At 39.4% G+C, this 12,810-nt stretch overlaps 1 protein-coding gene across 2 annotated transcripts in view; it reads right to left on the bottom strand.

The window, feature by feature from the left end:
* Positions 1-12,810, bottom strand: part of cntln (centlein, centrosomal protein) — a 115,824-nt gene that overhangs the window by 9,302 nt on the left and 93,712 nt on the right. For both annotated transcript variants that reach the window (XM_032564116.1, XM_032564115.1), the window contains one exon: positions 10,477-10,551. In XM_032564116.1, coding sequence (XP_032420007.1) covers positions 10,477-10,551 — 75 coding nt within the window. The remainder of the gene's footprint in view (positions 1-10,476; positions 10,552-12,810) is intronic.

The following is a 12,810-nucleotide window of genomic DNA, read 5'->3' as shown; positions in this document are numbered from 1 at the left end:
AATGAGCAGCTTTCACATATAAGATCAAAAATGTTGACACTTTTAGGAAATTACCAAGATTTGATCTGCATGATGTTAGAAAGAGCATATTTTTGATATTACTGTTCCAGATTGTGGAATTGTTACATCGGAGTTTTAACATCTTCTAAATGTTCTAGAAGAGGTAAGTTAGCATCTCAAAAACCCAAATAATACCTGAACTCTGACCCCAAATTCCAGAGAAGTTTAAAAGGAAGCTTCATGGATACAGAGCAATCCATGAAGCCAAAATTGATCCTGCCAGTTTTGGCAGGATCAGGCTTCCATACCTTTCATACATTGATTTTGAAATGATAAGTAATCTGGGCAGCTGTGAGGCCCACACAAACGATAAAACAGCTTTGCCTTCATCACAACTTGTCTAATGAGTAACAAGCTGCATCTGTCAACTTATTTTCACAGTTAAGCTGGAAAAAAAGCCCAAAACTCTGAATCCACTCTGAAGTGAAGAGAGACTCGACCCGCCGCTCTCTGGGGAGCCTCCTTACAGAGTCTCCGCCTCTGATCCAGTGACATATTTACAGTACAAAGGCTCGACTCAGGTCCCCTCCGCACACATGCAAACATACTCAGAGAGATAAAAGGAGTGGCTGATTTAATTAGCTCAATCATTAAATGAGGCTTAATTAGTCACTTTCCTTCAGAGAGGAGTTGAGCACTCTGTCATTACGGCGACATAATGAGCCACGCAGCACAATACGAGCCTCAAAGCACCAACAACAACAGAAGAAAAGTTTCCCCGCGCGTTGCAAAGCGTGCCGAGAAAGCAGCGAACACTAAATCCCTGGGAACACCCGAGAAGCTTTCCAGAGAGACGACATGAATACAGTCGGCCATTCAGCCCTGTTTACTGTTTAGCGGTCATTAAGGAAGAGAGCAGCAGCAGAGTGTTGAAATTACAGGAATCATTTCAGCCCTTCGCACCATCAATAAACGCCTTTGATGTTTTATAACAAGAGCGAGCAGATTGGAGCGGGCTGTCTCTGCCAGTCTCTTAATGTAAGGTTCACCTGCTTGTTATGGCTGGGAGGCTGATAAGAAGTGATGCCTGTACGCCTCCCTGGGGTGTGATTGCGGGGTAAATATTAGCAGGCTCTCAGCGCCACCCTGCACCACTAAAACAAACCACTGTCCTCTCATAAAGGAATCAACACACTCAATGACTTTTTAAATGTTATTATGCTGTCATGAGGCTCGAGATAGGCCTGTGCGTGCAAAATGAGTGTGAAAAATTATCTTGAGGGTGTGTGTGTGTGTGTGTGTTGTCCTGTTCATTATTGGCCAGCAGCAGAAGCCAGTCATTTCCCTGTCTTCATAAAGACCCGGCCCATTAAATTCTACCTCCAGTCAATAATTAGGACTCCACAAATAAACCAAAGGCAATTAAATCGATGCTTCCTCGGCCGATGCCTGGATCCCTCAGCCCACATGGACACTCCATCTTCAGCGCTGGCCTTATTCATGGTGGGCTGCGGTGGAGCCACTCAGTGCCCCCCCGGCCTGCTCAGGGTTATTAGGCAGCGCTGTCCCCTGATCCTGGCTACGGCAGCGCTGCACACGGTGGCCCTCTCTGGAGAGGCATTGGCTTTGATTTCATTAACCCAACGGTGGAGGTGAGGGAAGAAGAAATGAGCGTAATGTTTCATTTTGTTTTGAGTGGACATGTGGGGAAGTAGCGGGAGGCCGGGCCGGGCCGGGCCGGGGCGGGGCGGGGCAGCACTCGGCTTGGTAGCAGAGGTGCACAGAGAAATTGACCGGTGGTGACTGGTACTGGACGTTTTTACGCTCGCCAGATTGTGATTGGTGATCGGAAACTAAAGGTGCATTCACACCTTTGGTCCGCTTTAATCCAACTCCAGTCCGTTTCTCTAGAAAGTCCGGTTCATTTGGGGAGGAGAGACCCTGATGTAACCCAAAAAGGCAAACTCTGGCCTGCTTATAAACCTCGGTCTCAGTTCAGTGGAATGCAGGTGTGAACTCCAAATGGATCGGAGACCAATCCAAAAGCAGGAAGTGGACTACAGCGCAGGGCATTCTGGGTAAATACAACTCTGTGTGTCTAGTGGTAGAGGGAAAAACCGCTCATGGTCTTTTACCAAAGACAACAGGGAAATCCTACAACCACTAAAATCTGACCTACTTCATTTTTGTTGACATTTTGTGAAGAAAGAAGCTGCGCTCAGTTTCTTCTCCAGAGGTTTCTCTGCAATTTCCTTCAGTATCCAGGAGAATAACAGGTTTTTCAATTTGTTTGGATAATTTGACACAGGGCACTGTGAAAGCGAACCGCAGCAGCTAAACATGTAACAAATGTTGCAACTTTGTTTCCCAATCAGAGTCTACCAAACTATCCAGTGTGAAAACATCCTAAAAACCAGGACCTGTATTTTAAAAGAATCCTCAGACTGAGAAGAGCTCTTATTGATCTTACTGATGTTAGGAAAATTCGTTGAATTTCTGGAATTCTAAGATTTTTCTCTGAATTTTACCTCGGTAAGATAATCAAACTTGTTGGTGGCTGCTACCGGGCGACGTTTTCTTCCGTTTGAGAAAGACTAACTTTTCTAGAATCTGACATGTTGTACACGTACAAGGAAATACATTCTGGCTCACATCTATGTACATGATGATCAGGAAAAGAAATGATGTGAAAAAATTAGAAAAATGTATTTTATAGAAAAGCTTTCCAAACTTTCATACTGAAGTGAAATATAAAAGTCAATGTTTACTATTGGCTCAATCTAAGTTTGCCTCTTAATTTTTAAAAGTTAATGTAAAATGTTTTTTCCCTAAGAAATATGTTTTTCATACTTCAAATTTGATAGTAAAAATCATTTTTGCATTGTTTATATATTTGAATTTTAAGCAGTAACAGGTTTACTCATTGAAAAAAAGTTTTTTTACTAGCATTTTCTGCAGCTGCTAGAGAACAGGATTATTTTTTTTATTCAGTTAATCGATTAACCACCAGAATAATCAACAGGTTACTCAGTTATTAAAATAATCATTTACAACAGCTCTGGTGCCAAAACTTTGGAGTCAGCAACATTTGGAGAAGGAGGCGTCACAAGGTCTGACCAACCAATGAGAGACGTGATTTGGATGATGTCACACTTTACACTCAAGAAGTAATTGATTCTATTTTTTTATATTTGAGAATCAAAATAACAATGTAGATAAATTATTATCTTATTTATTTTAATTTTATTTTAACATTTATTTTTAACAGAGATCAGTTCACATCAAAAGTTTAAACCGGTGATTAAAGTCTAATCGTAGAATTTATTTTGACAAGTGGCAGTGGCTGACAGTGATTGTGAACAATAACCTGCACACACACGGGTTCTCCTCTCTGGAGCTTTTTCTGCACTGGCAGCCACACACACACCCCGACACACACCCACACACACAGTGACTGATGGGTTTGCTATTGACAGGGCCACTGAGATAATAAAGTGCTGTCCCCCTGGCAGCTCCATTAGCTACTGACAGTGACAAGATGAGGCTGCTGCGAGTTTGCACAAATATATAGACACACACACACACGCGCAGACACACACACACACGCTCTCATCCTGTTTCAGTGACAGGCCAGCCAGTTAGGGACATGGATCCCTCATCTTTCCTTTCACAGAGTCTATTTCTGTCTGTGTCTTTTCATCTGAACAAGTGTGTGAGTGCACCTCTGGGTATGATCATATTCCTGTTAGGAAAGTGTGTTATTAGTGTCACAGTGAAGGTGACAGGCCGGACCAGTCAACTTCCCCAGGTTCTGCTTGTTGAGCTTTTTATAAGCTGTGACAGAGAGCGGAGAAGCGTAGTGGGAAAGTCTTTCAAAGCTGTTGCAGGAAAATCCTCTGAAGGATTTTTAAAAACCAGTTTCAGGCTAAACTGGGGCTAAGCAAAGAACCAGCAACAACACTGGTTCTGGATCTGGAGCCAAGCTCAAGGGGAGCAGAAAAAAAAACAAACAACAAAAAAACAATCAAAATGTGATTATGTTTCGTTGTGATTTGCCTAAACTGAGACAATAAACCATAAAAGCCCTTTTGGCTACTTTAAGAAAAAGTTAAATTTGTCCCTAACGAACATCAGCTCAGCGTCTCGTGTCTCCAACTGGTTGGATTGTTTGCAGGGCTCCTCCTATTTTCCATCTATGTTTCTCCAGAACTAATTTCAAGGTTTTCCTTTTTGAAGTTTGCGTCCATTTCAATTAAATTCACTGATTTATGAAGATCTTTTTTGACTTTGGTTTGCATTTAAAGTTTTTTACCAGAAATGTACAGTACATACACTGTATAAAAAGTAATATTTTTTCTGATCATCTGATTTTAAACTAGACAAACACTTCCTGTTTTACGTCAGAATCACCGCATTTATTTCTATTTGCTAAATGCCAGAAAAGTAAGAGATAATATTTACAGTTCCTTATTATCTGCTGAATTTGCCTTTTAAACTGTTTGGCTCTGGTGAAAAGTTTTGGCTTGTTTCCATGAGGTTTTCACAATAGTTTGCTGGAGTTCTGGCCCATTCCTCCAGACAGAACCAGTGCAACTGGGTCAGGTTTGCAGGTTGCTTTACTAACACACTTTTTCAGCTCTGCTTTGCTCTTTAAAGACCAATTTGTGTAAAAGGCATCACCCTGTTGGCTGAGGTCTTAAGATGTTATATATTTTCATATAATGTTTTTTCCTTATGAGAAGTGCACCCGTCCCTCTTACTGCTAGACAACATTTTAACCCAAATGTTTTGAAAAAACCAACCATGTGAACAGGAACAGCGTCAGTATTAGTCCATGTCCTCGATGCGTCTGTGTGTGGTGACTCTAGCAGATGAAGTCAGCACTTTGTGAATCAACACCAAACCCTTGAACTTGCTTTGCTTCGCAATCCTCTGGAGGCGAACATTTTTCTACCACAGTTTTCCTTCCACTAAACCTTCCATTGATATGGATCAAATCAATCAATCAATCAAATTTTATTTGTATAGCACATTTCAGCAGCAAGGCATTTCAAAGTGCTTTACATCATAACAAACACAGAATCACAATGCAATATAGAATCAATCATTAAGTCACGTTACATCAATAAATTTGTAATTGATTACATTTCAAATACAATTCTAAACAGGTGGGTTTTCAGTTGAGATTTAAAAGAAGTCAGTGTTTCAGCTGTTTTACAGTTTTCTGGAAGTTTGTTCCAAATTCGTGGTGCATAGATGCTGAAAGCTGCTTCTCCTCGTTTGGTTCTGGTTCTGGGGATGCAGAGCAGACCAGAACCGGAAGACCTGAGAGGTCTGGAAGGTTGATACAATAAAAGCAGATCTTTAATATATTGTGGTGCTAAGCCGTTCAGTGATTTATAAACTAACAACAGTATTTTAAAGTCTATTCTTTGAGCTACAGGGAGCCAGTGGAGGGACTTTAAAACTGGTGTTATGTGCTCTATCTTCCTGGTTTTAGTGAGAACGCGAGCAGCTGTAGGATGTATGCAGAACTTTATGAACAGTCAGCTTCTTCACCAATTACCTTTAATGGCTCCTGCTTGACACTCATTAAGTCAGCAGCCTTTCCGTTTACATATTACATAGAAAATACTCAGCTTATTAAACGTATGTGACCTTTTTAGTTTCAATTACCTTTAAACCATATTTGTCAAAATGACCAAAAATAAAAAAATTAAATGTATCACAATGTATGAAATGAAGCTACATACGAGTTAAAATACTGCGACAAACTGGCGACCTGTCCAGGTGACCCCGCCTCTCGCCCTGGACTGGAGAGGCACCAGCACCTCCCGACCCCAATAGGGACAAGGGTGTTAGAAAATGGATGGATGAGTTAAAATACATGAGCTAAATCTAAAGGTAAACTGAAACATACCAAAAGTTTATGTTTTGAAATTTCTCTCACACAGTTTATCCACCTTACTGGTCCGAGAACAAAACACAGACAAAAAAAGTCCTGCAATTTCAATAACTTTTAACGTGTAAAATGTAAGCAGATCATTAAGTCACTGAGTCATTAGGAATAATAAATATTCATTACACTGAAAGAATCCAAACAAATCCTGTTGAGGTAAATTACATTCCAGCTCAAACTAAAAGCTTAAGCACAATATGCAAAACTATCTTTAAATAATTCTCATCCAAGTTTTCTGGCATTTAGCAAATAGAAATATTTTTGGTATTTCTAACTGACCTCAAACAAGTTTATTCTAATTTCACTTTAGGCAATGAAAAAAAAAGAAGTGTTTTTTTATAAGCTGTATGAAAATATTTTGTTCCAACTGTAATTCTTTTTTTCTAATTTAGGTTTTTAATCAAGCACAAGATTTTATTTTATTACAAAACTGTGCAGTTTTAATACCAAACACTTTGAAAGACTTTCTACAGAAATCAAGCACTTTCCATACCCAGAAAGAGACCAGTTGAAGTTCAAGCATTTTCAAGGACTTCAAGCACCAGTACAGAAAGGCCTGTCGCAATAAACAATAAATCAAATCAATAAATCGCATGACATATTAAATTGAGTTCAATCATTTCCATTTGATTGATATACCCATTTTTCTCTTCTCTCTCTTTCTACAATAAACTGGATGATAAAAGTTTTCAGTTTGGTGTTTTGGTCTCAACTAAACCTTTTTAACGGAGAATTTTGTTTCCAGAGAATTCATAATTCACTGTATTTGTTTTTGAATAATTAAAATGTCTTCCAGTGTTAAATGTTCATTACAATTTAAAGTTTATTGATCTTTCAGAATGTGTTCTCGCATTATATTAGTTGAAAATAGTCTCAAAACAACAATACTGTCATTTATCGCAATATCTTCTGGGAGAATTTATCGTCCATAAAAATTTGTTATCGTGACTTTGAGTAAAGAACTGGATCTGATTAATTAGACGCCTTAAATCTGAAAGGAAACACAACGATGATTTATGTCACCCGAAACGAACAGGACAGTCTCATATCCACATATGAAATTACAATAAAAATAAAAATAAAAAAAACAGCCCACGCAGAGTGAGATAAAATGAAAATATAGGCAGAATAACAATTTAGAGAAATAAATAAAGAAAAAACAGAAGAAGATGGACTTGAAAGGGGATAGAAAAAGTCTGATTCGGTGAAGGGGGGGATGACTGCAGAGGTCCCAGCGGACCCTGCAGGGACCTGGGGGCAAGTCTCAGCCTTGTCATACTCTCCTCCTCCTTCTCTTCCTCCTCCACTCTGCACACCATCTCCACCCCCCCACCCCCGCCCCTGTTCTGCCCACGGAAAACGTCGATAGCAGGCTGCCGGTGCCGAGGTCTCTGGTGGACACTAGCTCATTCTCCCGGCATCGACAGGCCCGCCAAATCAATATTTAGTTCCCCACTAACAAGCTGCCTCGGGGTCTGAGCCAGAGAGAGAGGGAGGGAGAGAGAGGAGCGCGGGACAGAGGACGGCGGAGAGAGACAGAGCAGGGACTGAGAGCTGTCCAGCTAGAAGGGAAAAACATGGATTCAGAGTGTGTGCGTGTGTGTGTGTGTGTGTGGGAGGTGGAAAGGTCAGGAGAAGATCTGGGGAACAAGAGAACAGTGTCTGCTGTGTGTCGTGGTGCGGAGGCGACGCATGAGTGCCTGCAGCAGCTGCTGACATGAACACACACACACACACACACACTCCTCGACGCTCTCAATCATACGCGTATCACAGCGAGCAGACGTTGACAGTGCTCAAGCAAAGCTCCAGCAGAGAGCACTCACAGATGAGTGGCTGTGAGCACACAAAGGCTCCAGCGGTGAGGATGCACTCGCCCGTCTTTGTTTCATCTTTTGAATCATTGTTTTCGAGCCTGGAGCAGGATCACCGGGGTGGGATCTCAAATTCTGCTTCTATTTACTCGATTTGCGTGAACCTGCTGCCCTAATTTTTTTATTTATTTTTTCTCATTCAACACTGACAAAGCAGGATATTTACAAACCTGAGCGCACATTTATAGAAATGCAAACATCTTCAGATTAAAGCTTTGAAACTCCTAAGAGTTGAAATTATTTGTAAAACAAAAGTCTTTAGGCAAAAGTCAACGTTTTAACAAACATTCAATGCAAACCTATAGATAATCCTGAGTCAGATATTAAAATGATAACTGATTCTGTCCAACTACATGTGCAATTAAACACAACTACATGAGCAGTAAGTAGGAGAGACTGTAACATACCATTTAGGAAAATGTATTTTGGTCAGCTTGATCTTTAGAACCAAGAAATATTACAACTATGTATTTTTTCATGAAATCACTTAAACATTTTTTTTAACAATTAATGTTTTTAAATGCATTTTTCTTACAGATGTTGTTGTTTTTATTATATTTAATCTAAGTAACACTGCTTTTAGCTATGTATTAAAATCAGTCACAAATTAAAGCTTGTTTATGTTCTTCTGCATGTTAATTGTATTTGTTTTTACTTTTTCCATCAATCTGATACAGACAAAAATTACCCTCTTTGGCTAAATGTTAGCATATTTACACAATGTATTCATTTTGATTAATATGCACTGTCCTGTTAATCAAATAAATTAAATTCATAATTAAAGTAATCATAAAACAATTTGCACACAAAACAAAAAATTAACTGCAGCAACAATCAGAAGAAAAAAAAGGTTAAAAATCCTCCAAAATATCATGTTAAATGTTTTTTTCCAAGAGAGTACCACTGGATGTCCACACACCGTCCCACCAGGGATTTCATGTCCACTCATAGATTTCCAGTAAACGGATCAAGACCACCTCTGTCCTAAGTTCTGTGTCAATCCCGCAGGGGGTCCTCGCATTGATCAGAACATTTTAGCTACGCTGTAGAGAATATAATCCCAAGGATCTGCTGACTTCTCATTATGAGTTTCAGTCTCATTTAATAAACTGTGGAGGATTATTTCCTCAGCTCTGCAATCCAGAAGTGGAATATTGGACCTTCTACATCTTTCAAAACTCTCATCATCATCATCATCATCATCATCATCTGATAGTCAGCTCAGGTTTCTGCAGGGATTTGGTTTTAACAACCAATTATATTTATTTAAAAAAGAAAAGGACACTTTTAGAAACAAAACAGCCATTTTTGATTGAAAGGCCACTCAGAAACCATCACTCCAAAAGAAACCAAAACAAAAAAAAGAAAAAAACAATTTGCAGTTTGCAAAGTCACTCAAACACAAACACTCAAATTTTGGACATATACCCTGTTGTCTCAAACTAAAATTTAAGTGTTCGGCTCTAATGATCATCATACAAACTGTGATGTACGAGGGTGGCAGCATCATGCTGTGAGGATGGTTTGCTGCAGGAGGGACTGGTGCACTTCATCAAATCACTGGTATCATGAGGATGAAACATTAAGTGGAAATATTGTAGTAAAAGACGTGAGTCAGGGACATTAAAGCTTGGCCATAAATGGGTCTTCAAAATGGACAATGACAGTAAACATGTCACCAAATGAGTAACAAAAGAACGGAGTCTGGAGTCGCCATCACAAACTGACCCAAACATTCAGACTAATTCAACGTCAGACAGTAGCTGCCTTTCCATTGACCGTATAATGTCGTAATTTGAAACTTCAAAAATAAATTTGCTTAATAGAAAATTAGCTACCTACTGCACAGTGGGGCAGTAGGTAGCACTGTTTCTTGCAGCAAGAAGGTTCTGGGTTCGATTCCCGGCCCGGGGTCTTTCTGCTTGGAGTTTGCATGTTCTCCCTGTGCATGGTGGGTTCTCTCCAAAAACATGACTGCAAGGTTAATTGGTCTTTCTAAATTCTCCTTAGGTATAGATGGGTGTGTGTGTGTGTGTGTGTGTGGTTGTTAGTCCTGTCTGTCTCTGTGTTGCCCTGCGACAGACTGGCGACCTGCTCAGGGTGGCCCCGCCTCTCGCCCGAAATGTCTCGCTGGAGAGACACCAGCACCTCCTGACCCCATTAGGGACAAGGGTGTTAGAAAATGGATGGATTGATGGAAACACGTCAGTAGAAAAAACTTGTTTTTTGATAAAATGATTTTGCGTGGGGTGATGTGGTCTGTTGGCCGTATCAAAATTGGTTTATTTCACAAAACTACATGATCAACTGGGTGTTACTACTGGCGCAAACCACAAAAACAGAAGACAATATAAGTAGTTGAAGGGTCATGGTGCAGCATGTTTTTTAATGACTTACTGCGTTAAACTTATTTTCAAGTGCATTTCTTATTTAATAGAAACACTACAATTACAAAATTGTGTTTTTTCGACAATAGTTGAATATCAACTAAGTTTTGCGCACATTTGTAATGGAAATATAGCTACTGAAAACTGTGTTTTTATATAGCACAAGCCAACATCTGGTTCCAACTCTGTTCACTATGAAGATGTGTTAACCCAGTAGAATAGGTAACTATTGCTGCTGCATGTGTGTGAGACTGACCTTCTGCTGGAGGATGAAGTTCAGGTGGTCCAACCAGTCCTGGTCTCTGGATGTTTCTGTGCAGGTGGTCAACCTCTGGAAGCGCAACAGCAAAGAGACGTTACTTATGTTTTACTGACGGGAGACAGAAAAATTAACATTTTGCAGTTATACTAAAGGCCTTGAGGTGAAAGAAGGTATGAAGGGGGGGTTGTTCAATGACGCAAATTACAATAGAATCTTACATCAACCTATTAGGGTTTTATGTCTACGGGCAGAACTGTAGCTTCACACAACAGAGAACCTTGAGGCAATGCATCTGCATACTGTGCAAATTTAAACAAAACTCCTTTTTACTGCCAATAAACAGTGTGGAAAGTAACCGCATACATGCACAACTTAGCATTTATGCAGAAACTTCAAGCCTCCAGTGTTGCTGCTGAAGATGTGACTATTTTAAATTTTAAGGTCTGAAATGACTGAAGAACAGTCGCCGCAAAACACAGATTTTTTATTTGGATGGATTGATGGAAGAGAAAAAGATGGAAAAGTTTTCGCTTAACAGCAATTCATATCAAACGAGACAAAGTTAAACTTGAAAGTTTTTCCCTTCATAAACTGACCAGCTTACAAGATTCAGCTGAAAAACAGACATGAAAGGAATCCACAATTAGTTATATCAATAAAATTTGAAACATTTGTTTCAGATGCAAAAACAACTGAAAAATTACTGTAAGCTGTTTAGTTTTAAGCAATATAAATTAAGAACAGTCACACTGACGTCGCCATGTAACGTTCGGCCCTTTCAATTTCAATCAGAGAGCTTCACCAATGCAGAAATGATGAAGAAAAATGAAACTGATGGTGAACAAACCGAAGAAGAGGAGAGAGTTGGACAAAAAAGCTGGTGTTTGTGCTGCTGCTGCTTGGAAACGCCAATCCGACAATATGCTGTAAAGAGCCCCAGTTTGTAACTCAAACGGTTTACTTTTAGCATCAGGATCAAAACATTCACAAATATATTAGGACAGTTTGTGTCAAACACTAAAAGATTATTCACAACCACTTTAAACATCCATTCATTGTATTCCAATCTGTTTTGATTTTGTTAGCTCCTGCTGCTCGTGTTAGCTCCAGCTGATATAATGAACAGTAGATCACAAGCCAATCAGGTTGGTTTTTTTCAACAGCTCGAATAACAACATATGAAAATGTGGGAGTTTGTTTTGTGGGCTTGTCAGCCCTCATGACCGCGAGGTTTTGTGTTTTGTTCACAGGATTGAGTCCACTATAACCCAGTCGCGACATCGCCACAGCATGGATTGTGTGAGTGAAAAAAATAGCAAAGTCTGTTGGCAAAAAATATAAGAAATAGAATTTAAAATTTTTGAATTGTGAGTCTTTACATATGACAAACGACTTATGTTAATGGAATAGGAAAACTACAATGTATTTAGAAAAACATGCTTAACTGGAGAATCCCTTAGAGAGTCAGGAACAGGAAATCATACAAAGCCCAACTCTGAGTGTCTTTAACTACTCATTTATAAAACACATATTTCCATAGACATACCGTTTTATTTTATTATATTTACATATTATGTCATATTTAAACTATTCATAATTTGACTATTATTTACATTTTTATAACACTTATGCTTATATTTTGTAATATTTTAACTTTTTTTGATGGGAATAACTGTCAACAAATAAGCAGTTTCCCGTTGGGGATCACTACAGTGTTTCTGATTCTGATATCCAGTCGGCATCATTTCACCTCCTTGGTTTAGGACCGTCTTCGTCTGTCTGCAGCGTTATTCTAAAGCCAGCATTTCTAAAACTTGGTAGCAAATTGGGAGAAAGAAAAAGAAAAAACCCATAAAACTTTGATGATTACAATCTTTCAAAAATGCCTAATGGGACATTTCCCTTGGCTCCGGATTGAGCTCTACCAGTTTCCTCCCGGTGTATAATCTATGGCCGCTGTATTTACTTTATCAAACAGCTGCATAACTCCACTAATACAGCTGACTTCCCAGGGTTTGGACACAGAAGCTCTGAGGGTTTTCCTTTTGGACCTGGCAGTGAGACGTTTTCACCTGCATGTTTATTGCTCGAGACATCTGCCACTGAACAGAGAGTCCTTGGATCAGGGTTGTTTTCACACAACCATACTGGAACCTGGGGAGATTTAGATGCTTTTTGTTGCAGCTTGTTTACCTTTTCAGATAATACCAAAACAACCAAAACAAGAAAACACATAACCTTAAATTTACTTGACTAAATTTATTTGGATCTGATAGAAAAGTGCTGCACTAAAAACAAAAACTGAGACAAAGCAGATCGTTTGTGGCT

The sequence above is a fragment of the Xiphophorus hellerii genome, chromosome 5 (assembly GCF_003331165.1).
Source record: "Xiphophorus hellerii strain 12219 chromosome 5, Xiphophorus_hellerii-4.1, whole genome shotgun sequence".
Lineage (NCBI taxonomy): Eukaryota > Metazoa > Chordata > Actinopteri > Cyprinodontiformes > Poeciliidae > Xiphophorus > Xiphophorus hellerii.
The sequence above is the reverse complement of the archived record's forward strand: the minus strand, read 5'-3'. Positions and strand labels throughout refer to the sequence as shown.